The sequence below is a fragment of the Notechis scutatus genome, chromosome 2 (assembly GCF_049901735.1).
Source record: "Notechis scutatus isolate UNSWTSFEM ecotype Mainland chromosome 2, rNotScu1.2, whole genome shotgun sequence".
Lineage (NCBI taxonomy): Eukaryota > Metazoa > Chordata > Lepidosauria > Squamata > Elapidae > Notechis > Notechis scutatus.
The window spans coordinates 219918565-219943576 of record NC_142010.1 but is presented as its reverse complement, the minus strand read 5'-3'; the positions used below and the strand labels follow the sequence as shown (position 1 = coordinate 219943576).

At 34.9% G+C, this 25012-nt stretch overlaps 1 protein-coding gene across 8 annotated transcripts in view; it reads left to right on the top strand.

The window, feature by feature from the left end:
- The window catches only part of FER (FER tyrosine kinase), a 134182-nt gene that overhangs the window by 40773 nt on the left and 68397 nt on the right, over positions 1–25012 (top strand). For all 8 annotated transcript variants that reach the window (XM_026673017.2, XM_087958088.1, XM_087958095.1 and 5 more), the window contains 2 exons: positions 4851–4973; positions 5623–5812. In XM_026673017.2, the coding sequence (XP_026528802.1) occupies positions 4851–4973; positions 5623–5812 (313 nt within the window). The remainder of the gene's footprint in view (positions 1–4850; positions 4974–5622; positions 5813–25012) is intronic.

Genomic DNA, 25012 nt, shown 5'->3' with positions numbered 1-25012 from the left:
TATTCTTTTTTTGGATTGTTTTTTCAAATCTTAAATTTTTCACTTTCTTTCCCCCCCTTTCCTTTCTTTTCCCCACATAGAAATACTTGGTCATTGAAGATGGCTTCTTCTTTGCCCTGCCCTTCTTGTTCTACAGGCATTTCTTGTTGTTTCTCATAGTTCAGGATCTCCATTTCTAAAAATTGAAATAAGCCAAAAGAACCTCTTCCTTCTTGTGTATCTTCTTTCTGCTTTTTAAGTTCCATTCTCAATTCTTCCAAGAGTGATACCATTTTTAAAACTTTTAAACAACCACCTGATTAATTTTAGTCCTTTAGATCCGATAACCAAAAATCCAAAAATCACCAAGTAATCCAAATAATCCAAAGCTGTTTCTTCTTGCTTCTTTTTTCCACTTTCTCTTCCTGGGGTTCTCTTATCTTGTTACAAAGTTTCAGTTAAAATGTATATTTTAGGAATCTTGTTAAAGTTTCACTATTAATTCCTTTCACTTCTAGGTGGTCTCCTCCATTTTTCCAGATCCCACCCTTTTGTTTTTTTCCTTCTTTTAAAAGTTTTTGAGAGTCCAGAAATCTTTATTATCCCTTTGACATTTTATTTTCAGCTTAAATACCTGTTAATGTCAAAGTGGATTTTTGCCGGTTTCTTGCTTAAATCTCTTAGTTGTCAATATAGGGAAGAAAAGAAAAAAAAACCCCAAATCCTTTCCCTTCCCTATCTCATTTGCCGCTTGAAAGTCTTCTTTGGGAATAATGTTGTTCTTTATAATTCAAATTCCAGGGTACCTTATATTGTTGCTTTTTCAGTTTGACCCAGTCAGCCAAAACTTTCTCTTCTTATCTTCCTCCTGCACATTCTTTTCCGGTCGAGTTCTTCTTTGAGGTGGCCATTTCTGACCACCGCTGCAACCGCTTTCGGGAAAGGAAGTAATGGCCAGCTGGGGAGGAGAGATGTGACTCTCCTTGACCCTGCTGGCAATCTCCCCCTTCTTCACCACCTCTATAGGGTAGCTTAGCCCCAAAACCAGCCGGCTCGGGGCGCTCCAGCGGCGAGCACAGATCGACACTGTGCACGATCGCAGATTTCGGTCTGTCGACGAAGAAGTTCAAACCAGAAGCCACTAATCTCCATTACTTTGAAGTGGTCCAAGTGCTAGGTGAGATTGTTCTAAGTTACCCAATCTCAGTTGTCAAATCCTTCTGTTCTACGGATATTGGAGGAGCTTCATGAGTGAAAGGAACTGAAAAGATGCCAGAACCAATGGTGATATAAATAAAAAATGACTGAAACCCAAATGGCCTTATTTGTCTACATAGTGACAATAAAAGCAATAAAACATTGTTCTATGCATTTTGTCAATGGAATCAACAGCCATGTTCAGCATAATCACTGGGGTTGTGGCAAGGAGACTTTTATTTATTTTTGTTCTAGCAGCAATTGGACAACAAATCTTTAGTAATTATAACTATTGCATTAATCAGCACACAATTGGATTACTACACTGCAAACTATACTAGGTTGCCTTTGGTAATGACTCAAAACTTAGAGCTGTTTCAGTGTAGCAAATGATTGGAAACAGAACGCACTACTGTAGATTTTCACGTACTTTGTGGTCTCTTGGAGACCACCAGCCAGTTTTGGTGGCCAATTCAAAATTCAAAGTACTATTGACTATTAAGAGCTACCATGTTGTTAGGACACGTATGAGTCAGCCTTATTAAACACGATTTTTTTTTTAGTCTATATATCTAGAGAGCTTACCTGAAATTTTCCACTGCACCAAGACAAGGGATGTAAACCAAAAATTTATCTGACAGTCCACCCAAAGAGATTCTTTGTCCCTTCTCTTGTGATGCTTTGGAAATCACCAAGACTAAAAACAGTTCAATAGGCCCAGAATGAGGAATGATAAGAAACTATCTACCGTATTTGCCGGCGTATAAGGCGACTGGGCGTATAAGACGACCCCCAACATTTCCACTCAAAATATAGAGTTTGTTATATACTCGCCGTATAAGACTACCCCTCTTCCACACACCTTCCACTTTTGCACTTTTTTTTTTTTGATGCACTTTTCTGCTTTGGACAATTTTGAAATGAGCTAATCCAATTTTGAACCAAGAATATGCAAATAGCTATGGAGTTTAGAAATGAGTTTTAAAAATATTTTTCATTGCTTACCATTAAGCGTAAAATATGTTGTAAATAAAATGAGAACACAGGAAACATTCTCTTCTCAATACAGCTGATCTCTCTCTCTCTCTCTCTCTCTCTCTCTCTCACACACACACACACACACCAAAAACCCGGACACTGAAAAGGCTGCCAAGGAACAGTATATTCAATGCCTTCTCTTTAATCAAGAAACAAGGAATTCCTTAGAATCTTTTTTTCCCCAAGTGGCCCTCTTTAAAAAAAAAATGGAGGTAACACTTTCATTCAAAAAGTCTTCCAGTATCTGGAGTCGCTCAGACATATTGAAGTGAGGCAGGAGAGTAAGTGAAATTTGAAATGATCCAGCTACCGTTTTCTTCCCTCCCGCCCGAAGGCCATTATCTCCACGTCAAAACGAACGAGGGGAGGCAAAGAAGCCAAACACGCTAAAAGGATCTCTTTATTTTCCTACACAAGGTCACACCTACTTTTCCGCATTCAAAGGACAACCTCTCCTCACCACCACCACACACACACACACAAAACACCAATACCCGCAAACAATGTTCTGGGCATTAATCACCATTGCTACATTAACCTGGTAAATTTATACCCTGCCTCCCCCAGTGTTGCTTTGACGGCAGGATTTCACACAGCAGGGCGCTCGCTCGCTCTCTTCTCCGCTCTCCCACCGTTCGCACATGTTGGAAGCACCATAAAACCTGATAACCCACCCGGGGCTCCCCATCCTTAACCTACAGCCGCCCGCATGCAAAACCTGCGTGCAAAAAGAAAAAAAGAAAAGAAAAGTACGCCGCACGTGAGGATCTTGAATCCTCTCCTCCCCACACCGCTAAGGAAGGAAGAGGGGAAAGGTTGCGCAGCGCGTGGCGAGTGACACCCGCCACACACACACACACACACACACACACACAACACACACACCGCTCCCCCCAGCCTCCCTCCCGGCTGCAACTCAAGCTCGAAGTGGGAGTCGGAGTCCTCCCGGCGTATAAGGACCCCCCCACTTGGAGGCATGTTTTTCAAGGCAAAAAGTCGTCTTATACGCCGGCAAATACGGTAGTTTGGAGCTATGATTATTTTAATGTAGATGAGGGTGGTAGGATTTGGGTTAAATTTTGAGTGACAGACCACCTAATAATTAATACTAATAATTCTATGTCAGAAAATATATCTTTGTATGTAGGAGTGTGTCTGTAGACAAATAATTGTTGTTATAACATGCTAGCACCTTATATTTCCCCCATGCATGTGCAGAACTTGTTTTCATTTATGTAAGAAGGTTTCTTATTTCTGTACTATCATCAGGGTTGACTATAACCCTCAGAAAAGATGTGCAAGGAAGTTGATCAACTTGTCATTTCTGCAAAGTACCTGAAAAGAAAAAATAATTTCCTGTTTGTAAGTGAGATTAACTTCTACTCACAACGTTCAATATCCGACTTAATTCTTAAAAAGGTCTTGCCACTGTGATCATAATTTCTTGTAATAAAAAGCAAGACTTCTAGATTTCTAATCACCATTAGAACTTGTCTTTCCTCTGTTAGATTGTACGGGGAACCAGATACTGCACTGTACCTAGTTGCTTTGAAATAAGATTTGTGTAGCATAAAATAGAAAATGAAAGATTATTTATTCTCTGGAAAAGATTTGTTACATGAGTTTTTAGTTATGATCCCTTTATTGAAGAATAGTGAAAGCAAAGAAAATTGGAAGTGATAAGTTAATAAATCAAGTAAATTAATCTTCTCTAATTAATTTGACATTGTTTTGTGCTGCTGTATTACTCAGAGTCTTGAGATAATAAAAGTTTTATCCTACTATTGGACAGTTTGGGGAAAATTAATGTGTCTCAGTGCAGTTAGCTGACTTAGTGAATCTTCCAACTCTTCATTTCTATAGAATATTGTGATACTTTTTTTAATGAAGCGTTATTATTCTTGGCATTCTTGGTGTGCAGTTCAGAATTCAAATATTCTCAGGTGGTATAAACATCTTAAAAGGCCAATGCGTTTTTAAAAAACTGGTCATTAGGAATTAATGAATTTATATTGTAGGACAGTTATGGTTTTCATATAACAAGTTTTTAAACTGTTAATTGTCCTTATGACAAATTAATTTTGCTACATTTAAATGAACATAATTAGTTTATAACAAGAAAAGTTCCAGCAGCATATAAATAAATGCAATGAGTTAAAGAAAATTGTTTTATATGTAGTAAAAATGTGTTTCTGGGGCTTTATTGCATTTGTTATTTGAAACTATATTACAAGCAGAATAATCTCAAAATGAAAACCATTAAATTCTAGTTAGTTTGCAAAATGTTTAGCATATTATTGTTCCTGTTATTGTGCCTCTTTTTTAATGAAAGTTCTTGATTTTTTAAAAAAAATAACATACAATATAAATATTGATGGATTTTGACAGCCTGAAAAGATTCCACAAAAAGTATAAATCCTTGTACTTATGTACTTTTTACTTATGAAATTTATAGATTTTTTTTAAAATTTAACCATTCTAAACAGTTTACAAATATAATAAAATTAATAATTGTAAATAATAAAAAGAAAAACTACATGATTATTATTTGAAAAAGAATTCTCCATTGAGAAATACAAAGAAAGTGCTGCTAAATAGTCACAGATTATATTTGTTACTATTCATTTAAATCATAGGTTGAAAACTGTAGTAGAAGAACTGATTCAGACACAGCAGGCACTTCTAAATAAGGAGGAATTAGTTCTGGAATTAGAAAAGAAGATTGAAGAGTCTTCTAAGATCTATGAAAGAAAATCTGAGTGAGTAAAAATGGCAGACATGGAAGTGTATGATATATAAAATTAATTTTCTGAGTTATTCATATAATATTCTTGAGCAAAAATAAAATCCAGATGATATATTGTAACTTATTTGCTAAGGTCATGCTTCGTTGTACCCTCTTTGAAAGTCTAGAATTATTGACTATATTTAATAACTGATTTATAAGCTAATTTAAAACACTTTTTAAAAATTTTACAGTATGTCTAGCAATATTTTTCTTTATTTTTTTATTGTTTATTGAGTCTGTAATGGCATAATTTATTTCCTATCCCTTTGATTGAGTGTAATGATTCTAAACTGTGTATTTCTTTAATTCACTTATATGGAATTAAGGCAATTTGCATGGATTTCTTCTTTAAATTGTTATTTATTAACTTTTTCCTCTACATTAATTTTTAATGCAGCCTAAACAGATTCCTATTTTGTTCTTCCTTAGATTAGGCTCTACAAATAAAGCTTTTTTGGGGGGGAAAACAAGTTGACAATTAACAACCACTCAACTCCATCTAGTATTAATTCTTGTAAGACCTTAAATCTGCTAAAAATATATTATTTGTTATGGTCTTGAGAAATGAAATACATGCTTCCATTTTGCTTTTAGTATAATTTTGAAGCTGTTCTTTTCAGCATTGTGCTTCTGCTAAGCCAGAAGCAAGCCCTTGAAGAATTAAAGCAAACTGTTCAGCAGCTGAAATGCACTGAAGTCAAATTTGCAGCCCAGAAGGAACTTCTTCAACAAAAAGTGCAAGAAAATGATGGGAAAGAGCCCCCACCTGTTGTAAATTATGAGGAGGATGCCAGATCAGTCTCTTCCATGGTAAAATTTACACTTATTTAGTAAGTTAGGATACTGTTGCTAATGTTGCTTTAAATAAGAATTGTACTGTTTGTAACAAAGCAAATTATAAAAAGGTAGTTGTCGCTTAACAACATTAATTGAATTGGAATTAATACAACAGGGTGGGGAAGGTGTTCCTTGGTACAAGTATGGCAATACTGAGCCTGGAGGGCTTGGTGTTGTGTGGGTAGTAAGCAGAGACCACACTTATCCTGCCACTCATGGGCTCCTCTCTTCCTCCTCCTCAGTAGAAAAAACAATGGGAACAACTTAACTGAGCAACTTAACAACCTTCTGCTGGCTTCCCAGGAAAGATTGCAAATGATAATCATGTCACTTCAGGATGCTGCAGCCACTGTAAATGAGAGCCGGTGGCCAAATGCCCAAATCGTAATCATGTGACCACAAGGACATTGTAGAGGCTGCAGCTTTGAGGATTGTCTTAAGTCTCCTTATTGAGTGCCATCATAACTTTTATTTCTGAACAAAATGGTTGGTAAGCTAGGACTACCTCTAGTACATTGTAAGGTATTCCTATTTTCCGACAGTTAATTGTAACAATATTTAAGACAAAACAGTGTTTATTGAGAATCTTGGGACTATTTTCATTGGCTTTAAAATGGATTCAGATGTACGGGTAACCTAAAATAAGTTGCTTAAGATTAATAAACTGATCCCAGCTAAACTATAATTGCTAAGTTCCTATGTTGAAAGTAGACATTGATTTGGTGCTATCAAAGTAATGTTGACTATTAGCAACCATATTGATGGACCTTTTCTAAGATGATTTGTCCCTACCCTGATCCTACACATCTGCCAATGGTGTACTGTAATATGTACTGTTGTAATCAAGTGCATCCATTTTGTTGCTGGTTGTTGTCTTTTCTCACAACTTTTCCAGCATTACTGACTTTTCCAAGAAGTGGATCTTCTTATAAAATATCCACAATATGATAATTTGAGCCTGATTGTTTGTGCCTGTGGTGAAAATTATTTCTTTTCTTTGCTGTCCATGATGTTCTCAAGAGCTCCTTCCCACAACAAAATGAAAACATCAATGCTCTTTCTATCCTGGAAAAGTAAAACAAATACATAGTACTTATTTGTTATATTCATACAATTATACATTTTGTCTCTACAGCAGGCAACAAATTTGAAAGAGATTAATTTTATCATTCATAAATTTGCTTCAAGTTATTTATTTTCGTGCCTTTGAGTTAGTCTTGACTCCTGGTGACTGCAAGGACAAGTCTCTGCAGTTTTCTTGGCAAGGTTTTTTGGACGTGGTTTGCCCTTGCTTGTTCATTTCCTTAGGTTAAGAAAGAGTCCAAGGTCACCCAGCTGACTAAGGCAGGACTGGAACTCCTGGTTTCTAGTCTGATACCTTAAGCACTACACCAAACTGGCTCCTTGGCTCGCTGCCTCGAATTACTGAATAGGATTTTTAAAAAAATACAAAGATTTTATGCTGGTCTTCAGAGAACTAAAAGTATTCTTATTTTGAAATCCTGATACCAAATCAAAATCATATATTTATTTTCAAGAGAGAATGTTATATATTTGGAGACATATCTTCATGAGAATATAATACTGTAAAAACTTCGCATGTAAATGAGAATTGGTCATTGTAAGAATTTCAGGATGCTGTGGTCTTCTGGATATTGTCTTATAACTATACTACTATATTTAGATATATAAATACTACTTCTTTCCTCTCTTGATCTGTGTACTCCATTTTTCAGACCTGGAATTATATTAATTCTTATGAAGATATACTGTCTTGGCTTACTTAGTATCTATGGTAGGAACTTTTGTTTGCAAAATAAATTAGATATAACACATTTTCTTTCTGTGTATATGTACACACAGTTTTCATTTGTAAAATAATAAAGATAAGCTTTCTTGTAAGCATATTTCCCCAAAACAACCTAATCATAGAAGCAATAAAACAGCTGAAATTATGAAAAAATCCGGTGCCTGAGATTTTATTCAATCTATGTGCCAACTTGTATTTTTTTAAAATGCAAATTCCAAATTCTAAGGTATTTATTTGTATAACATCTTTTATAAGCTAGAGGCTATATCAGGGCTCTGAGGTTATGCTTTATGGATAAGTAGACTTTTAAATATGACTTGTCAAAATAGTTTCATCTAATTCTATAGTACAAACCAATCTACCCATTATTTAGTATTGTTTCTTATCCATGGTATTGCCCATAAAACTCAAACACCTGAGCTGGCAAGAATTTAGTCCCTGAATTTGAGAGATAAATATTGAATACCTTTGAAAAGTACAGAAACAGTATTGACATAATCTATATTTCAATGTATGATAGGCAACAAAAGTAAAGACAACAAATCACTGGTGTGCAATAAAGGTTTAATTTTTTTAAAATGTGAGAAAAAATAGACATCTTAGATAAAATTCCTCAAGTGGCAAATGTATATGTCTTGAGGTAGCTGATGGTCCCAGGAACCCTCTTTGTCTTTTGTAAAATATGTTGCATCTCCTCCTTTCCCACTGAGTTTGTTTCTTTCTTAGCTTTGATCAAGGACTTTAGAATACAGTCCTATTGTTTGATTATTCTCATTGCTGTTCCTGAAAAAGCTAGTTTTTGCACATCAAAGGATATGGCTTTAGCTCAAAGGAAAAACATGATTTCCTAAACCTAAAATTCTACCTAACAATGGTCACATCTTGACAATATTGTTTCCTCTTCTTTTGATGATTGAAAATGAAATATAAAACAGGTATTCATTAATTTTAAGCAAATTGTGTTCATTGAAACAGATTCATTTTCAAATTAATTTGCCATGTGTTGGGGCATGGGTTTAGATATGTTACCAGCAGACGTGTTCTCCAAATATAATGCAGATATGGCAATTATTTTTCTTCCTACTACAGTATTTTTTAAAAACCTCATAGCATAGATAGGAGAAAAAAGAAGAAAAATGTTGAACTAAGGTAGTATAGTTTCAGGAAGTTTCAAATGTAATCTTTTACATCATAATTCCATGATCACCATGTGCTACAGTAGCGATTTCTAGTGACACTTGTTTGCTTAGTGCTTTCTACTGACACTTGCTTTTGCTTTGTAAGATGGAGTTCCTCTCTCAATTAAAGAAACATTTTTTCAGAATTTGTACTACTAAGACTGTGTTTTTAAACAGCGTGCCTCATTCAGTTCAATTGAGTTTTTTTGCATAGCAGTTTTGCTATCAGTTTTTAACATATACTTTATTTTGTATTATTGTTCATATCTGTCTGAACTGAGGTCTTTAAAATAGTTGTTAATCAGTGTGTCCCCCCCTCTGTTTACTTTGTTGTTACCACACACTTCTCAAATTTAGAGCCCAATTCCTCTTTTTTTCTGTTAGGTTAATAGATAGTCATGGATACTAGCTATGTTGCTCAAGAGAGTTCAGTCTTGCCCTTTTTATATTTTAAGAAAAAAAATCGAGTTTAAAAATATAAATATTAAAAAAAAATGTCTATCATGAGGCAGACTGACAGGAATTCTTTAACATTCCATGCTGTAGCAATGGCAAGCTTTCATCTCTGCTGCAGTTAAGCTGAGGCAGCAAGCTTGTACCTTTTGCCTGGGACAGCAGGCGGGTAGTCTTTCCAGGCTTGAGGTGGTTTACTCGCTCTGGACCCCAGCGCCTCCTGTGCATAAAAGAGTGTCTTCCTCCAAAAAAGACTTAATTTCCTTCCTCCCAACGATAAAGGCTTAATTGTATTCTCTCCTCTTTCCAAAAATGGTTGTAATTAATACCTGTTCAGTTTAGCACTGCACAAAATCCATGATTGTTGTTAACTTTACAGGTGGTCCTCAAATTAATTTACAGTTGAGCCCATGTGACCATCTTGCTCAACTACCCCAATCCCTGCTTCGCTCCGTTATGGTCATTAAGTGGATGGAACAAAAGAACTGCTTGCCAATGAGGGGCAGGTATACCCCCTCTGCGTGTAGAAGAGGATAGTGGCACTGGGCTGGAGAAAAGAAGTCCAGATCTTCCTGCAGTTCCCATTCTCTCTGTGGGCAGAAGGGAACTCTGCCTCAAAATTCAAGCAGGATTTTGACACAGAGCATTTGAGCATTGGGTATTAGGTGTCAGCCCCTAGAAATGAAAGAGAGTTCTCTTGCTTCTTGGGGGCCGGCTGCAAACATCGCATGCTGCCAAAATCTTACTTGGATTCAGGACAGGCTTTTTTACTCGGCCTCTTTGAGAGCAGAAATGTTTGTTGGGAGAGAGGATCCCCCAACGAGGCAAAATCAATCCCTCAGGGTGTGCTTTTGTGCATTTCACACTCTCCCCAACCATACCATGCCTTTTGCATATTCTCTCATGTGCCTCCCCTGACCTTTGCCACACTTCCTGTGTACTTCTTGTGCACCCTCACTGTGCCTCCCCCATGCATTCCCTTATCCCCTCCCCATTTGGCAGCCACCACTTACATGTTTGATCACTTTGTGCCAACATCCCCATTGACTTTGGTTGTGGGAAGCCAGCAGGATGTCATGTTGCTAACAACCATGGGATTTGGTTAATGAAGGTACCTGGGACTGCAAGATCCCAATTACTCTGGTAAGTTGAGGACTATATGTAAACACTAATATCTTGCAGGGTGGTAGAAAGAATATAATGGTACAGCTTTATAGGCAACTTTGAACATTAATGGAACTTGCCATTTAACATATCGTAACTGTCCAGATTTGCTGCAAAGAATAATGGGCATCAAAAATTGGTTCCATTGATGGAGCGATCTGACCTTATACCTTCTCCCATTGGATACAACCTTTTGTATGCCATCTTGAGCTCCTTGGAGGAGGTTTAGTTTCAGATAAAATAAATTTTGTGAAGAGTTTGAACTGACCTTTTCTCTTGTAAAATATTCAATGCAGTTAACATTTATTAACCTTCAGGGCAAAAGCTCTATAGGGAAAAGATTTTTTTATATTTTTACAACTCTTGCTCTATTTTGATTGAATAATAAAATTAAATTTTAAGATCCTTGCTTTAAAACCCTGATTTTTCCTTTTGTTTCCTCTTATGGAAATGAATTCAAATTTAAAATCACAGAAAAGATCCATAGAACAAAGAGAAAATCTACAATTTATATGGCTACTCATTTCCATAAATGAGCTGGGGCAGCTAACAATATTAAAGCAAAAGTAAAAATAGATATATACAAAAGTTAAAATATATAGCAGTTAAGAAAAAACAGTACAACTATTACCATTCCAGGAGAACAAGCTCTTTCACACACTTAGGTCCTCAGGCCCAAGCACAGGATCAGGTTTTTAAAGCCTTAACAAAGGCCAGTGGGTTTTTTGGCTAGTTAAATCTCTAGAAAGATGTTTCAGATGCCAAGCATGAAAGCAGAAAAGAGTCTTCTGGGCCAACGCTCCTTAACCAATGTGACTTGGAGCATGTCTCTCCTGTCAGATTGGGTAGGATGAGTAGAAACAACTGGGAAGAGATTGAATGAAATTCTTCGTTTCCCCCAAAATTGGGATTTCAGAATGAAGTAATACTTTTTATGAAGTACAATTTTTTTAAAAAAAAAGTAGTGCTAGAGAATAGCCTCTACAGAATAAATCATAGCTTCACACTGATAAGCTATAATTTAAAGTTACATGTAGAAACCTTGGATGAATATGCTGTTTTCTCCTTTTTCATTGTAACTATGAACTTACAGGTTTTCACTATTGATACTCTGTTATAAACATTGCCTTTTTTCCTTAAAACATATAAAATATAAAAAAAATTACTCAATAGCATACCTTTGTGGAAAGGAGATCTTGCTAGGGCATTAGAAAGATGCTAGCATAATCATGAATTGTACTGATTTGACCCTGAGTTTGAAGCTGGTTGATATTGTGTGGTATAGGAATAGTAGTAAGGGAAGGCATAATTAATTCTCAGCTAGAGAGGAGAAAAAGCCAGGGTGATAACATAAATAACCACAAAGGCTTTAATATACAGTATATAGAAGGAAACATTATAAAGGTATATCCAAAATTATTGCTTTTTCAGTTTCAATCCTGATGTATTGCAAACAGTTATTGTATCTATGTCAGTTTGATGTTATAAGCTAAAAATCTCAAGCTTACATGGACAATGCTAGGTTATCATTTTTTATAACAGTTCACCAGCAGATGGAGCTCATTGCCAGCTTAAAGCCATGGTTTTGAATTTTTTGAAAATGGTTTATAGAACAAAATGGTTTATAGAACAAAACTTATCTGTGAATAGAATCTCTTTATAAAATATCACAGGAAATGCCAGATAAAAATAGTAGCTTCCATTGTAACCAAAGAATTTGTGAGCAAAATGCCTCAGAGCACAATTTCAATTACTTTTTTACTTTCTTTTTTAAACAGAGAATTGGACTCTGCACAACATTGCTTTGTGCATAAATATTATCTGCTGACCAACTTGTATTTTCTTCATTTTAGCAACCCTATTTCAACTGAAAAGAAAAAAGAACTGGTTGTTTTTTTTTCAGTTTAGTAATTAGGAATTAGAAATCCTTATTAATCTTTTGAATTCTTCCAGTAGAGCACAATGCAAATCCCCACTAATCCTCTTGAGTTCTGCTAATGTATCTCAACCTACCCTCTCCTTGTTTTTGTATTAAACCATAATTATGTGCCCAAATTATTAACATAGCTTGGGTATGATATAATAAAGTTAGAGTCGACATAACACTTGCTGTCCTGATACTGTTCCTTTTGTAACCAGAAGATTGCCTGCAAATTTTTAGAACTTAGAACAAAAACAACCAATATTTTCTGGGCAAGATGCCATAGAATGTGGTAGAGCTGCTCCACTTCTAGTATAGGAAAGTCAACTATCATATTGTGTAGTGGTGGAAAGCCCGCAACATTAGCTGTATTCTCACACCAGTAGGGATTCAAATTTAAGTATTCCAGAAGTGTGTGAGGAACTGGTTCAGTAAAGATCTGAGGTTCTTTATTTTCTGGAATACTCCCAAGTTCTGAACTACTCTTGTTTTTTTATTCAATTTATGACCTGTCAGGAGAGATGGAGAAAAAGAGAAAAATGTAAAGAATGCTGATTTCCTTCTCCAACTTAATCTCTGTTTTGCATCCTATGTCCTTGCAAGTGTAGATATGGCATTTGATGTGCTACAGAATTTCCCATGACATTGCTTTATCAACCAATGCTTTTTGAGTTGGTGCATTGTTTCAGAGTTAATTTCAATGGTGCCTGTTATGAAGATTACAGTTATATAATTACATAGAAAAAAAGTCTACAAATGTTTTTCCCTCTGAGTTGCATGGTAGGGAGTTGGGAGAGGTCTGGGAGGAAGTTCAAAACTCCATCCCCTGTAAGTATCATTGTGTTCAAAAGGCTCTATATTACCTTGAAATATATTTTAATTTATTATTATTTTTTATATTTATGTTTTTGTTCAGAAAAGCAGAGAAGTTAATAAGTTATTTAAAATGCAAAAGCTTAGAAATTACTGCGCACAATATTTAAACTAAACTTTCTAAATAGGGCAAAATTATCTCTAGAGGGAAGACATTTTATCTCCTGGGAACAACAAGGAGAATACTCTCTCCTATTTGCAAGATAGGCAAGTCTTTCACAGAAAGATATTTTTAGAAGTAAATAGCCAGACAGATTTGTATAAAGAGAAGTGGTCAGACAGAAAGTCGTATCTTAAGCTGCTTAGTGCTTTACAGATCAATAGTACTTTGGAAAAGTAATGCAACAAGCTTTCATTTTATTCCATAAGTCAGACAAGAGTTTCAACAGTATAATATTGCCAACAGACAAAATGGGAAACTCTTTAAAAGCATTTAGGAAACCACCCAGGGTGCACTCAACATTGTCAGATTGTCAGATGAAGCATCTGGAATTTCTGTAGGATACAGTCTGAGGCTCTTAACCTGCTGTACGTTGAGGCTAATAACCCACCACACAATGTTGGAAAATGTCCCTTGCTTTTTTCAGGCAGTTCAGAGTTTCTCAATTTGTATTAGTTTTGTATTTTTAACTTCAAGAAAAACACTATTAAAAACTTACATTTAAAATTAGTTTTTATCAATGTGTAGCTTTTCCTGAATGAACACTTAAGGATGGATGGCAGTAGAAGGTTCTTTTCATAGTGTTTTATGCCCAGTGAGATTTTATGTTTTTCATGAAACATGCTATTTTATAATAAATGAAATTAATTATGAACTTATTTTAAATTCTTAATTTTATTTCTGCCAAGCAATATAGATATTCCTTCCTAGTAGATTATAAAACCACAAACAGCTCTTGCTTCTGTGAACTTCTGAATGATTATACAGATTTTGTGCATGGTCACACAGAATTAAATTTCAGTTTTTTAAATAATGTTTGCTCTGAAACCAATGTGCATAGGATTGTGGTACCAACTTTTAAAACATGTGACAGAGCTTAGAATATTTGTAAAATACATTGAATGCCAAAATGAAACTTTTGTCTCAAAATAGGCATGGAAAATATACGTGGGCTGCATGATTGTACTCAGTTGTATAAAGGTTGTACAAGTAGTTCTCCTTCATTGGCCATTCATTCAGCTATTGTTCCAAAATGATGGTGATAAATAAGAGGACTTACAATCATTCCTCATAGTTGTGGTTGTCACATCTTCCCGGTTACATGATTGCAGTTTGGACATTTGGACATTGACTTGCAAATTACAACGTTCACATCATCTTTTGATCACATGATTGCTATTTGTGACCTTCATTTCTGGCTTCTGACAAGCAGGGTCAGTGGGAAACAGTAGGTGGTTATAAATGACAATCAGGTGATCACTAGACACTAACTGCTTGGGACCTATTGACAGCAACTGCAACTGCCAGTTATCATGTTGTTTAGTGAAATTGTTGCCAGTCCCAATTTCCATAGTTACCATAGTTAATTGAGAGCTACCTGTATTTATTTGCAAATAGTATGTTTCATTTGTTAAAACCAAACTTACTAATTCAAAAAATATATTAATTTCAAATCTCAATTTAATTTTTTTTCTATAATATAAATCATCCTAAAGTAAGAGTCCACTTATCCTGCTTCAGATACTACCTTTTTATGATTTACTTGGTGCAATTATAACTCTTCTTATTGCATTAGTATTCAGACAGACAACTCAACTGAAGTTATAACTTCAACTGGTCAGTGTTTAATTTCAATTTTGGAGAAGAATTATTGGGTCTTCATACTCTTTGTGTCTACATTGGCATCACCAGTTATGAAATAGGACTTTGAGTCTTAAGAACACAAGAGTAGACCCTGCACTCTTTCTCACAATGGCAGCCAGATGCTTCTAATATTTCACAAGTGGGAGGTAGAAACATATTGTTCTCTCACCATTATTCTCCCAGGACTGGCATTTGTATTGAATCTTCAAACAGATATTGTATTGAATCTTCAAACAGATATTACTTGATAAATCTGCCTTCAGTGAGTTTATCAGACTCCCTTATTTTTCTTAATTATCATTTATACCCCCTTGCCTTGAACAGATATTAAACAGATGAGGCTATAATTTCACCTATTTCCCTTCCCTCTTTAAAAACTGGTGTAATATTGGCTTTCTTCCAGTCCTCTGGCAATGAAGCCCTATGAGGGCAATGAAGCCCTATGAGGAACAGGGTTCATATTTTTCCTATGAGATTAGTAATTTCACATTTAAATTCTTTCAGAACTCTGGAATGGATCCCACTAGGACTTGGTGGTTCATTAGTGTATAGTTGTAGAGATTAAGGACGAAAACTTAATAGAGTTATTAGGAAGAAAACTTAATAGATTATTTTCCAAGGCAAAAAAGGAACCAAAACACTTTTTTAAAATCTAGTATGAGACAATATTTGGAAATAGCTTGGGCAGGTGCTTCCGTAAGTCACTGGAGTATAAAAATGAAGAAGAGGTTGCAAGGTTTTGTTACTATAACCAATCTCAATAAAAGTTGATTTCCTGGTCTGCTCTACCTAGCAGGGCTGAAAGTATTCCTGAGAGAGGGAGCAGATAGATAGATAGATAGATAGATAGATAGATAGATAGATAGATAGATAGATAGATAGATAGATGAGATGATAGATAAGATAGATAGATAGATAGATAGATAGATAGATAGGATAAGATAAGATAAGATAAGATAAGATAAGATAAGATAAGATAAGATAAGATAAGATAATAGAGAGGGGGGAAGTAGGATTAGCCTTGCCATTCTGTGAAGCCTCCTTGTGCTGCTGTTCAGTGCCTTTTCCAAATGATTAAGCAGTAAGAACACTAATCTCTTGCTTGCTTTATCCTTGACACATTGGGCTTAAAAGTAGAGGTAAGGAAATGACCAGTGACAATGAGTGGCCATTGATAACCACATACTGAATTTGGAAGTGGCATTGCTGTGAATTAATTCTTCAGTCAATCAAGACATTGTTTCAGCTAGTATTTCTCAGTACAATTGGTACAGTTGCTCAATGCTATGTATTAGTTTGTCTAGCTGTTCAGGATATATTGTGGCACTACAGCATTATTCATCACAGCAGAATGCATGCAAGTGTTCTAAGCATTCTCACCTGCAGAATTCTTATATTCAAAGTGACACAGGGAAACTGTCAGCTTCTGGGGTGTTCTGTCAGTTCAACAATTGGAGCTAAAGAGTGGAGGTTGAAACAGCTGCCTAATAGCTGCTTGCTTGCTTAACAAAATGGAATCATTTCAATGATACCTTGAGTACTGTCAAAGAGTTTACTTATGAATAAGAATGGAAGTAAATAGTTGATAACTTTTATAGTAAGAGGGCTCCTAACAGCCTATAAATAGAAGAAATAAATGTGACACTTTGCAAACTTTTTGTTATGTAGCATAGAGTAATCCAGCTTGCCTTCCTATGAGATCAAAGACATTCTGGGTTGAAGATAGTATGCCAGCTTATTCCAAAACTGAACAAAATTGTTTTCAGTATATTAGATTGCTATCTCACAACTAGATATTGTTCATATTTGGGTCAATCTGTTTAGCATACTGAGAGGTCATATATTTCTGGCTTAGTACTGCTATTCACTATGGCTCAAAAATGCAACAAATGCTCAGCATTACATGATAAACCAGGTCCTGGACTCTGTACTACATGTGAAAACGTTGAACCTATGGTTTCATCCGTTACTACCAAATCTCTGCCACTTTCCTCATATACAGCATCCACAAAAGTTAAGGTAAGAATATATTCTTTGAAAGACAATACTTTTACTTTTTAATTTTTTCCCTTTTTTGGTGTGTGCAAGAGGCTGACAGATGATATTGTTACTTTAACAGACAAGCAGTTTGCTTTCTATCCATTGCCCAATATATTGCCCATCCACTTTGCCCAATATATTCCACAATAACATGGAGTGATAAGACTTCAGGGTTGAGCCCTCCTTGCTGACGGACCGTAGATCATGACTGTCTGTGGCTATGGTCCGTGCTCTTTCGTCGGAGAGCCCCGATCATTGCGATTAGGGGCTGAAGCTGCCTGGGAGGGGCGGTGGAATAAGGGGAAGCCACAAGCCAGGTTGAGGGGATCTCCATCTCCCCTCCTGGGCTTGGTCTTTTTCCCTCCAAAGACGACTGAAGCGGTCTAAAATGGCCACCCCGAAGAGGAGGACTCAGCTGGACTAAGATTTGTGCAGAAGGGAAGAAAGAGGTGGACATCTGAACATCTGAACTGGGACAATGGGGCGAAACAACTAACCAAAAAGTACCCCGGGATTAAGGTAACATTGAACTTTTAAGAAAAGAAAAGTGAGCAGCGGAAATACAAAGGGACAGGAAAAAAAAAAAGAAAATAATTTTGACAGCTAAGCGGGGCTTCGAACCAGTAAAGGAAGAAGCCGGAACTAAAGACTTAATTAAATTGGACTAAAATATTTTGGCAATAAATAGGCATAAAATAAAGCTGGGTTTAAGATTGCCAAAAAATAATAATAATAAAATTTACAAATTGGAGACTGGATTGTGCTGGAATATTGAGGTTCAAAAAACCCTGAATAAAAAAATAGGGGAAAAAGGTGAGGACTTTGTATAATGGAGAGTGCCATCTTCTGACAAAAACTTGAACTCAAAAGGGAAAGCATCCTGTTTCTGTATGAACTTGTGTTGATATAATGTTAAAGAAATATTGAAACAAAGTAAGAATCTTATAAAGTGAAAGCTGAACCAGAATAAAGAAAGAAGCAAGGAAAGACTGATTGTGGGATTGATCTACGTTTTTGGTATAGACCCTCGTCTGGAACAACTGAGAACTTTAGAAAACTGGAAGAAGAAAGAAGGAAAGTAAAAGTGTTTTTTGTGGACTTCAACGATTATAAAATATAAGAGTGCGTAATGATGATATCTCTTCGGGAATTAAAAATGGAACTTAAAAATATGAGAGAACTACTACAGGAAAGAGGCGAATCACTTTGCTCTGTGTTAGAAGAAATGGAAATGGCAATTGAAGAACAAGAAGAAAGAACTTCAGAGGAGTCGGAGTCGATTCAAGGAGAAGCCATCTTAAATAGACAATTAACACAAAAAACACTACAAAGACAAGGGGAAAGAAGGAAGGCTAAAAAGTTGAGATTTAAGAAGGTCATCAAAAAGGGGAATACCTGTGAAATCAGGAGAGGTAGAAAGATCCAGCAGAAAAGGGGAAAGGAAGATATCAAGAAAGAGAGGGATATAAACTGGAATGAGAAAAGATATGGGAAAAAGAGTGGGAGGAGAGGCAGTAAGAAACAGGTGCATGAAATAAAGAACTACGGAAATAGTAAAATGATGAAAAATCATTTTTCAGAGATAATGGTTGATGAAGTAAAAGGGATTCTGCAGGGTGACGGGGTAACAATATATTTGCAATTAAAAAAAATACTTAGAAAATACCCTGTTTCTCCAACAATATGGCCTCCCCAAAGGAAGTCCCAGCATGTTTTATAGGCATGAAATGAAATTAAGCCCCTCCCCCAAATTAAGGCCTATATTAAAACATGCGAAATGGGGGATGGTGGGGGCTTGCCGTTAGGAAGTACTTTTGTTACACACCCGGATATGGTGTTGCCTGCGTTGACCCCAATATGAAGTGCCCCACCAACGCCGAGGTCAACATCCAAGCTGTCGCCGGCCGCCTGCCCAAAGATGCAAGGGGGGAATTAAGTCACCCCGAAAGACGGCCTAGCCATTTTTTGGGCTCAAAAAAAGAAGACCCGGCCTTATTATATGAGAAACACGGTAGGGTAATATAGATTATTAAAGGAGGGATAGATACTGATAACTCTTATTAGATGAATTTATATCTTTATTTTTATTCTTAAAAGAAAAGTTAAGGTTTATTGAAGAAATTATAATAATTGAAATGGATGTGAAGATGTTTAAAAATGAAGTTAATATCAATGACCAGAAATTGAATAGTCCTTTTTTCCCTTTTACTTCTTTTGAAATTAGAAATAAAATTAAGGGGAGAAAATATGTTGCGGAATCCAAATGAAAAGATGTAATGATTATTATTGTAACTACTTAAAAATAATGGTTTATTGGGAATTAAGATGAGGGAATAAAGGTATATTTTAACCACTGAGGTGTCAAACTCAAAGCAGTAAAAGGGGGGAAACCTATACTTGTTTCTTTTTCTTTTGCGTTAAAACTTGTATTTATCTAGAATCTATAGAAAGAATGTGTGATGGAAAGAAAATATGACAGATTAAAGAACTACTTAAATTAATAAGCTAATACAGACTATTAAAAGGAAGGAGAGACATTGGTAACTTTTTTTATTAGGCAAACATTGTTATTTTTATTTTTAAAATAAATATTAAAGGATTATATTTGAAATAAATGAAACGAAAAGATGTTTTGATTGAGATTAATGTAAGAGACTAGGATTAATTTTCTTTTTTCCCTCCTTTCTAAAAGTTTGAAATGGAAAAGGTAATAATAGAATTAAGTATGCATATATGAATGTATAACTATTGTCATATTTGTACGTAAAAGTGATGACCCTGAAATATGTTGTCCACTAAAAAGAGCTTTTTGTTTTTATGTGAAAAATTGAATAAAATTTGTTTTTAAAAAATAATAACATGAAGTGGTAGAAAGAAATTTTTCCACTGATTTATATAGTGGATTCTTGGATTTGTGTGGTTATTTTTATGGTGTGCTTAGGTAGTTCATTTGCTACTGTTACTCTAATAAATTTGCATAAAATTATCAATTCCGAATATTTTTCAGTAAGTATATTCTGGTATTTTTCTCCCTTTGAGGGAGAGAATAAAAGCCAGTGAAAGCAGTGAATATCCATAGTTAGTTAAATAAGCAAAAAAGCACAAGACATTGAATCATAAAATTTAATTGTCATCTATAGTGTTTAAATTCATAGACTGTGAAGAGTCAGCACTATAGAAACGAAGTCAAACATGATGTATTATCCTAGTTCTGAGGGTGCTGTAAGGAAATTAGGATGTCAGATATAATCACATAGGATTCAGATAATGCACTTAATTCTAATGTGGTCATGAGTAGCAGATAGGGCCACTAATATGTGCATATACAAATAAGTTAAGATGACATTTTTGCTTGTTTATAGTGATACTTATGTTTTTCCCCAAACGCCATCACTCTGCTAAACAACACTGTCCAACTATTTACAAAGTCTGCACTACTATTACTATTAACCTTCTCATCACTCCTTATCACCCATCCCTTCCCACTTGTGACTGTATGACTGTAACTTTGTCGCTTGTGTCCTTACCATCTATATTGACTGTTTCCTAGTATGATTTGATTGCTTATTGTACCCTATGACTATTATTAAGTGTTGTACCTTATGATTCTTGACTCTTGATGAATATATCTTTTATGTATACTGAGAGCATTTGCATCAAGACAAATTCCTTCTGTGTCCAATCACACATGGCCAATAAAGAATTCTATTCTATTCTAGCAATGGTGTCCACTGGTCCAATAAACATATATATTTTTAAGACTAATTTTCAGATGAATGAAAATAGACTAATAATAGACATAGGAAAAAATTCACCATTCCATTTCATGGGCTTACATCTGAAGCTGAAATAAGTGCAATAGCACTTAGACTTATGTACTGCTTCAACAGCCCTTTCTAAGTGGTTTACAGAATCAGCATATTGTCCCCAACAATTTGGGTCCTTATTTTACTTACCTTGGAAGGATGGAAGGTTGAGTCAACCCTGAGCCAGTGAGAATTGAATTGCCAAAATGCTGGCAGCTGGCAGTCTGCAGAAGTATCCTGCAGTACTGCATTTTAACCACTGTGCCACCACGGCTTTTAAAAATACTATTATTTAGCAAACTCTACATTTTGATTAGAAAATGTAAGACCGTTCATGCACAGAAATGAATTATAATTTATAGATTAAATATATAATACCCAATATTTAAATATTTCATAAAATATATATTGTTATAATATCACAATACATAAGCATTATCAGCTTGCATTTTTACATTTCTCATTGTAAAAAACTCATGGCCTGCAGCTTAAGATTCTATACTGAGTACTATGAAATCTCAGCAATTACAGAAAAACATTACATATATAGACTTTAAAAATATTTGTCATATACATGATGATTAAGTATGCATCATAAATTCTGTTGCCTATTTACCAGAAATATCTGTTTTGTTTTAATCTTCTAAAGGTTGCATATTTCTTTCTGTTTCAATTTTTTATAAGGTTAATATTTAATCTTTAATACAGTTAATGTAGGTTTAATTACTTAAAAGGACATTTTTTCCACTATTGTACCAAAAGCTGATTCAGTTGGTTTATTGAGGTAATATATTTTTGTATCTTTTGTAATTAATTTTTTGGTAGAAGATATAATGCTAGGTAAATCAAAAGCACAAGTCTCTATATGGTTTTTCAAATAAAAATATTTTTTGAAACTTAATAGTTTTGATAGCATTCACATTTAATTTTTAAAGTATTATCTCTATATAATAAATTACAGATACTATAAAAGCAGCCTAAGCATGCCATTCTTTCTGTGTGTGTGTGTGTGTGTGTCTTTAAATAAACAGGTAAAATTAAAGATTTTGCTTGTTTATAGTGATACTTGTATTAAATCTAGTGATGGTATCCACTGGTCAAATAAACACTGCTCTCCACATTGGAGCCTTCAGAACTTTCCCCGTATCTGTTCCAATGATTTGAAGGACTTATTAGGGAAAAAGTTTGAAGGACTTGTTTGGGAAATAAAGGGGAAATTCTGTTGTATGATTATTATATTAAAAGAAAACTAGGGAGATAACTGTATAAATCTGTTCTGTAAAGGTAAATATAGTAAGGCAAAAATGTTTATGATCATTTTATTGTATTCATAATTAAAAAGCAGTCTAAATGAGGTCTGCCATGTAAAAACTTACCATATGTTTACACGCCCTTCTCTTTCTGAACGTTTGTTGATAAATAATAATATAACCCTTGTCAAAGAAAAGTGTGGATTGATATTTTACAAGATTGACTCTGGATCTCATAGAATCCTTGGACATTCATAGAAAATAAGATCAGCTCAGCAAAGTCAAAGGGAGTGTGGGAGGCGAAGATGAGCTAAAATTGTAGAAGAGGTGGTGTTTGTGCAATCTTATCCATTTTATTTCAGATTGAGGTTTTGTGCCACTATAGCAGTTGTTTTGTGAATGTACAGGTAAATCATGGAGCTATTTTGTTAGCGCACTGATAACACACAACATTTCAAATGTACCTCTAGTTCAAAAGTTCTACTACTCAATTTAAACTTAAATGATGCAGTTTATGTGGCATGTCCAGAATTGTAATGAGTTACTGCCTTTGTAGAGATATAGTTTTTTGAGATTAAGCTGTCAGTTTCTTCCATAATGTCTGTGCAAAGGAAATACTGGAAAGAAGGACTCAATTTCCTTCAATAAATAAACTGGCTCTCCATTTGCTTTGCATAGCCATTTTGATTTCTGGAAAATATTGGTGAAATCTATGATTTAAATATATTTTACAGTGAGAAGATTAAAAACTGTAAAATAAAGTGATAGATTAAATTTAGCTTCTGTCACATGCACATGTATGAAAAACGAATTACCTAAATTTGAATCCTTTTAGGCCTTATCATAATTTTACTTTATATATTTTTGTTTTGCTTATCTTGGAGTAGTTTAATTATTTTATGTGAATAGGATTTATGAAGAGAAGCTGTGTAGCAGTGGTTCCGTAACTTATTAACTATCTAATGTTACTCTGAGAAAAATATTTTAAGAAATTAAACAAAATGTTAAATTTTGTTCAGCATTTTATAATGTATATATCAAAATTTAGAATCAATTTGTAATTTATAATAATCATATACTTATTTTTTCTTTGATCAGTTCTTTGACCAAGTTTTAAACACTTTTTAAAAAGTAGGGGACTGCAAAACAATAAGTTCACAAAAGTATCTGTATCTGTTGAAAAAGGACAGGCAGGATATTAACATGAAATGAATTGACTTCCTTTAGTTTATAGTATTCTGTTTAAGTGGAACTTGGAGTGTTAGAGTTGAACGTTCCAAGTTCCACTATCAATTGGAACAGCTTATTTACTGTCTTCTCTGTCCACAAGTTCAACTATTTGATTGTCCAATTTTACAATGTAAGCTGAAAAGTTTTTCTTGCATTATGATGCATTATTATAAATCAACATCAAGGCCTTTTTTATTGGGTATTAGAATTTTTGCATATTTGGGAAACATCTTCTTTCAAAGCTGCTGTTTTTAATATGTAACAGTTGGCTTTTAGGAACATTGTCTTCACGGCATCCTGAATATTTTTTGTGACTCAATAGAGTTTGAGAATAAATGCCATCTGGAAACTTCCTGAAAAACTATTCTGCTTTCTCATACTATTGGTATGAAAGAGGTAGTTTAGAGTAAAAGATAATTATTTTTAAAGATAACACAAGAGTGGTTTGAGAAATGGAAATTAATCTCCCTATTTTGGGAATTCGGGATTATTTAAGAAGCACAAAACTTCCTTTGAAGTTTAGGTCCTTTTTCTTACAATCTGCTACATTGACAGCCAGTGATTCCTTTAACAACTCTCCTCTTTTCTCTTCACAAGAGGAAGAGAATTGTATAATCCAAGTAAGCTACTGAGGTTGATACAGAATATCCCAAGTTAAAGAATTAATTTAGATAACATTTGGTTTACTCTTTAATTCAACAACTACTTCTCCTCTACTGCAGATAGAACCTCCACTTTAAATCTGTTTTCCTCCTCCACTTAATCCACTGCCCATATATCCAAAGAACTATTCAATAAATTTCTGGTTTATACCAGGCAATTAATAGTGTTCTCCCCCTCCCTACAACACACACACAAATTGTTCTCTGGATTGATGTCCTTTCAGAAGTTAATATGAGAAGGAAGCTGAATTGTTGCTAGGAAGTAAATTAATATGATGTTTTCTAACTTGTTCCTCTCTTGTGAGGAAAAATATATAAGCAAATGCAATGTTAAAAGTCAAGAAGAATGTTGTGATTCATATTTGCTAACCTAGTTTGACTTCTTTATACAAACTGCCTATTTTAAATCTTCAATGAGCTAGAAATTTTTATTCACAAGCTATTTAAGAATGGAATAAGACATAATATTGAAGTATGTACATAAGCAGGATTGTGGCTCTACAAAACTTTTGAATTCAATCATTTCCTTCATCTGTTTCTCCCATACCCATCTTCTGTGCTGCTTGTCAGCCCTTCAAAGAAGACAGAATAGGAAATAGATGTCACAAGGATTATTGGAATTCTATTATTTCAGGGTGTATCAACAGAATTTTGAAGGGCTGACATAGACCTTTACACCAAACTGAATCAAGACAGAGCACTATGGCATTTCTTTTTGACTTCATTCTGCCTTTCAAGGCTTACTTAACAAATACTGAATACCTTCTTCAAGGACAGCTGCATATCCTCTATCTCAGTGGTCCCCAACCTTTGCGGCTTGGCACCGACCCTCTGTTTGTTGAGTCAAGCTGTGCTTGCACACCAGCCCACTGCTTGTGCTGCCTGGTTGCGAATATGCCACAGTCTGGTAGTGGGGGTTGGGGATCCTGGTCTACCTTACCAGTTTGTGTGCTAGACTGATAACTTCAAAACCTCATTAAGC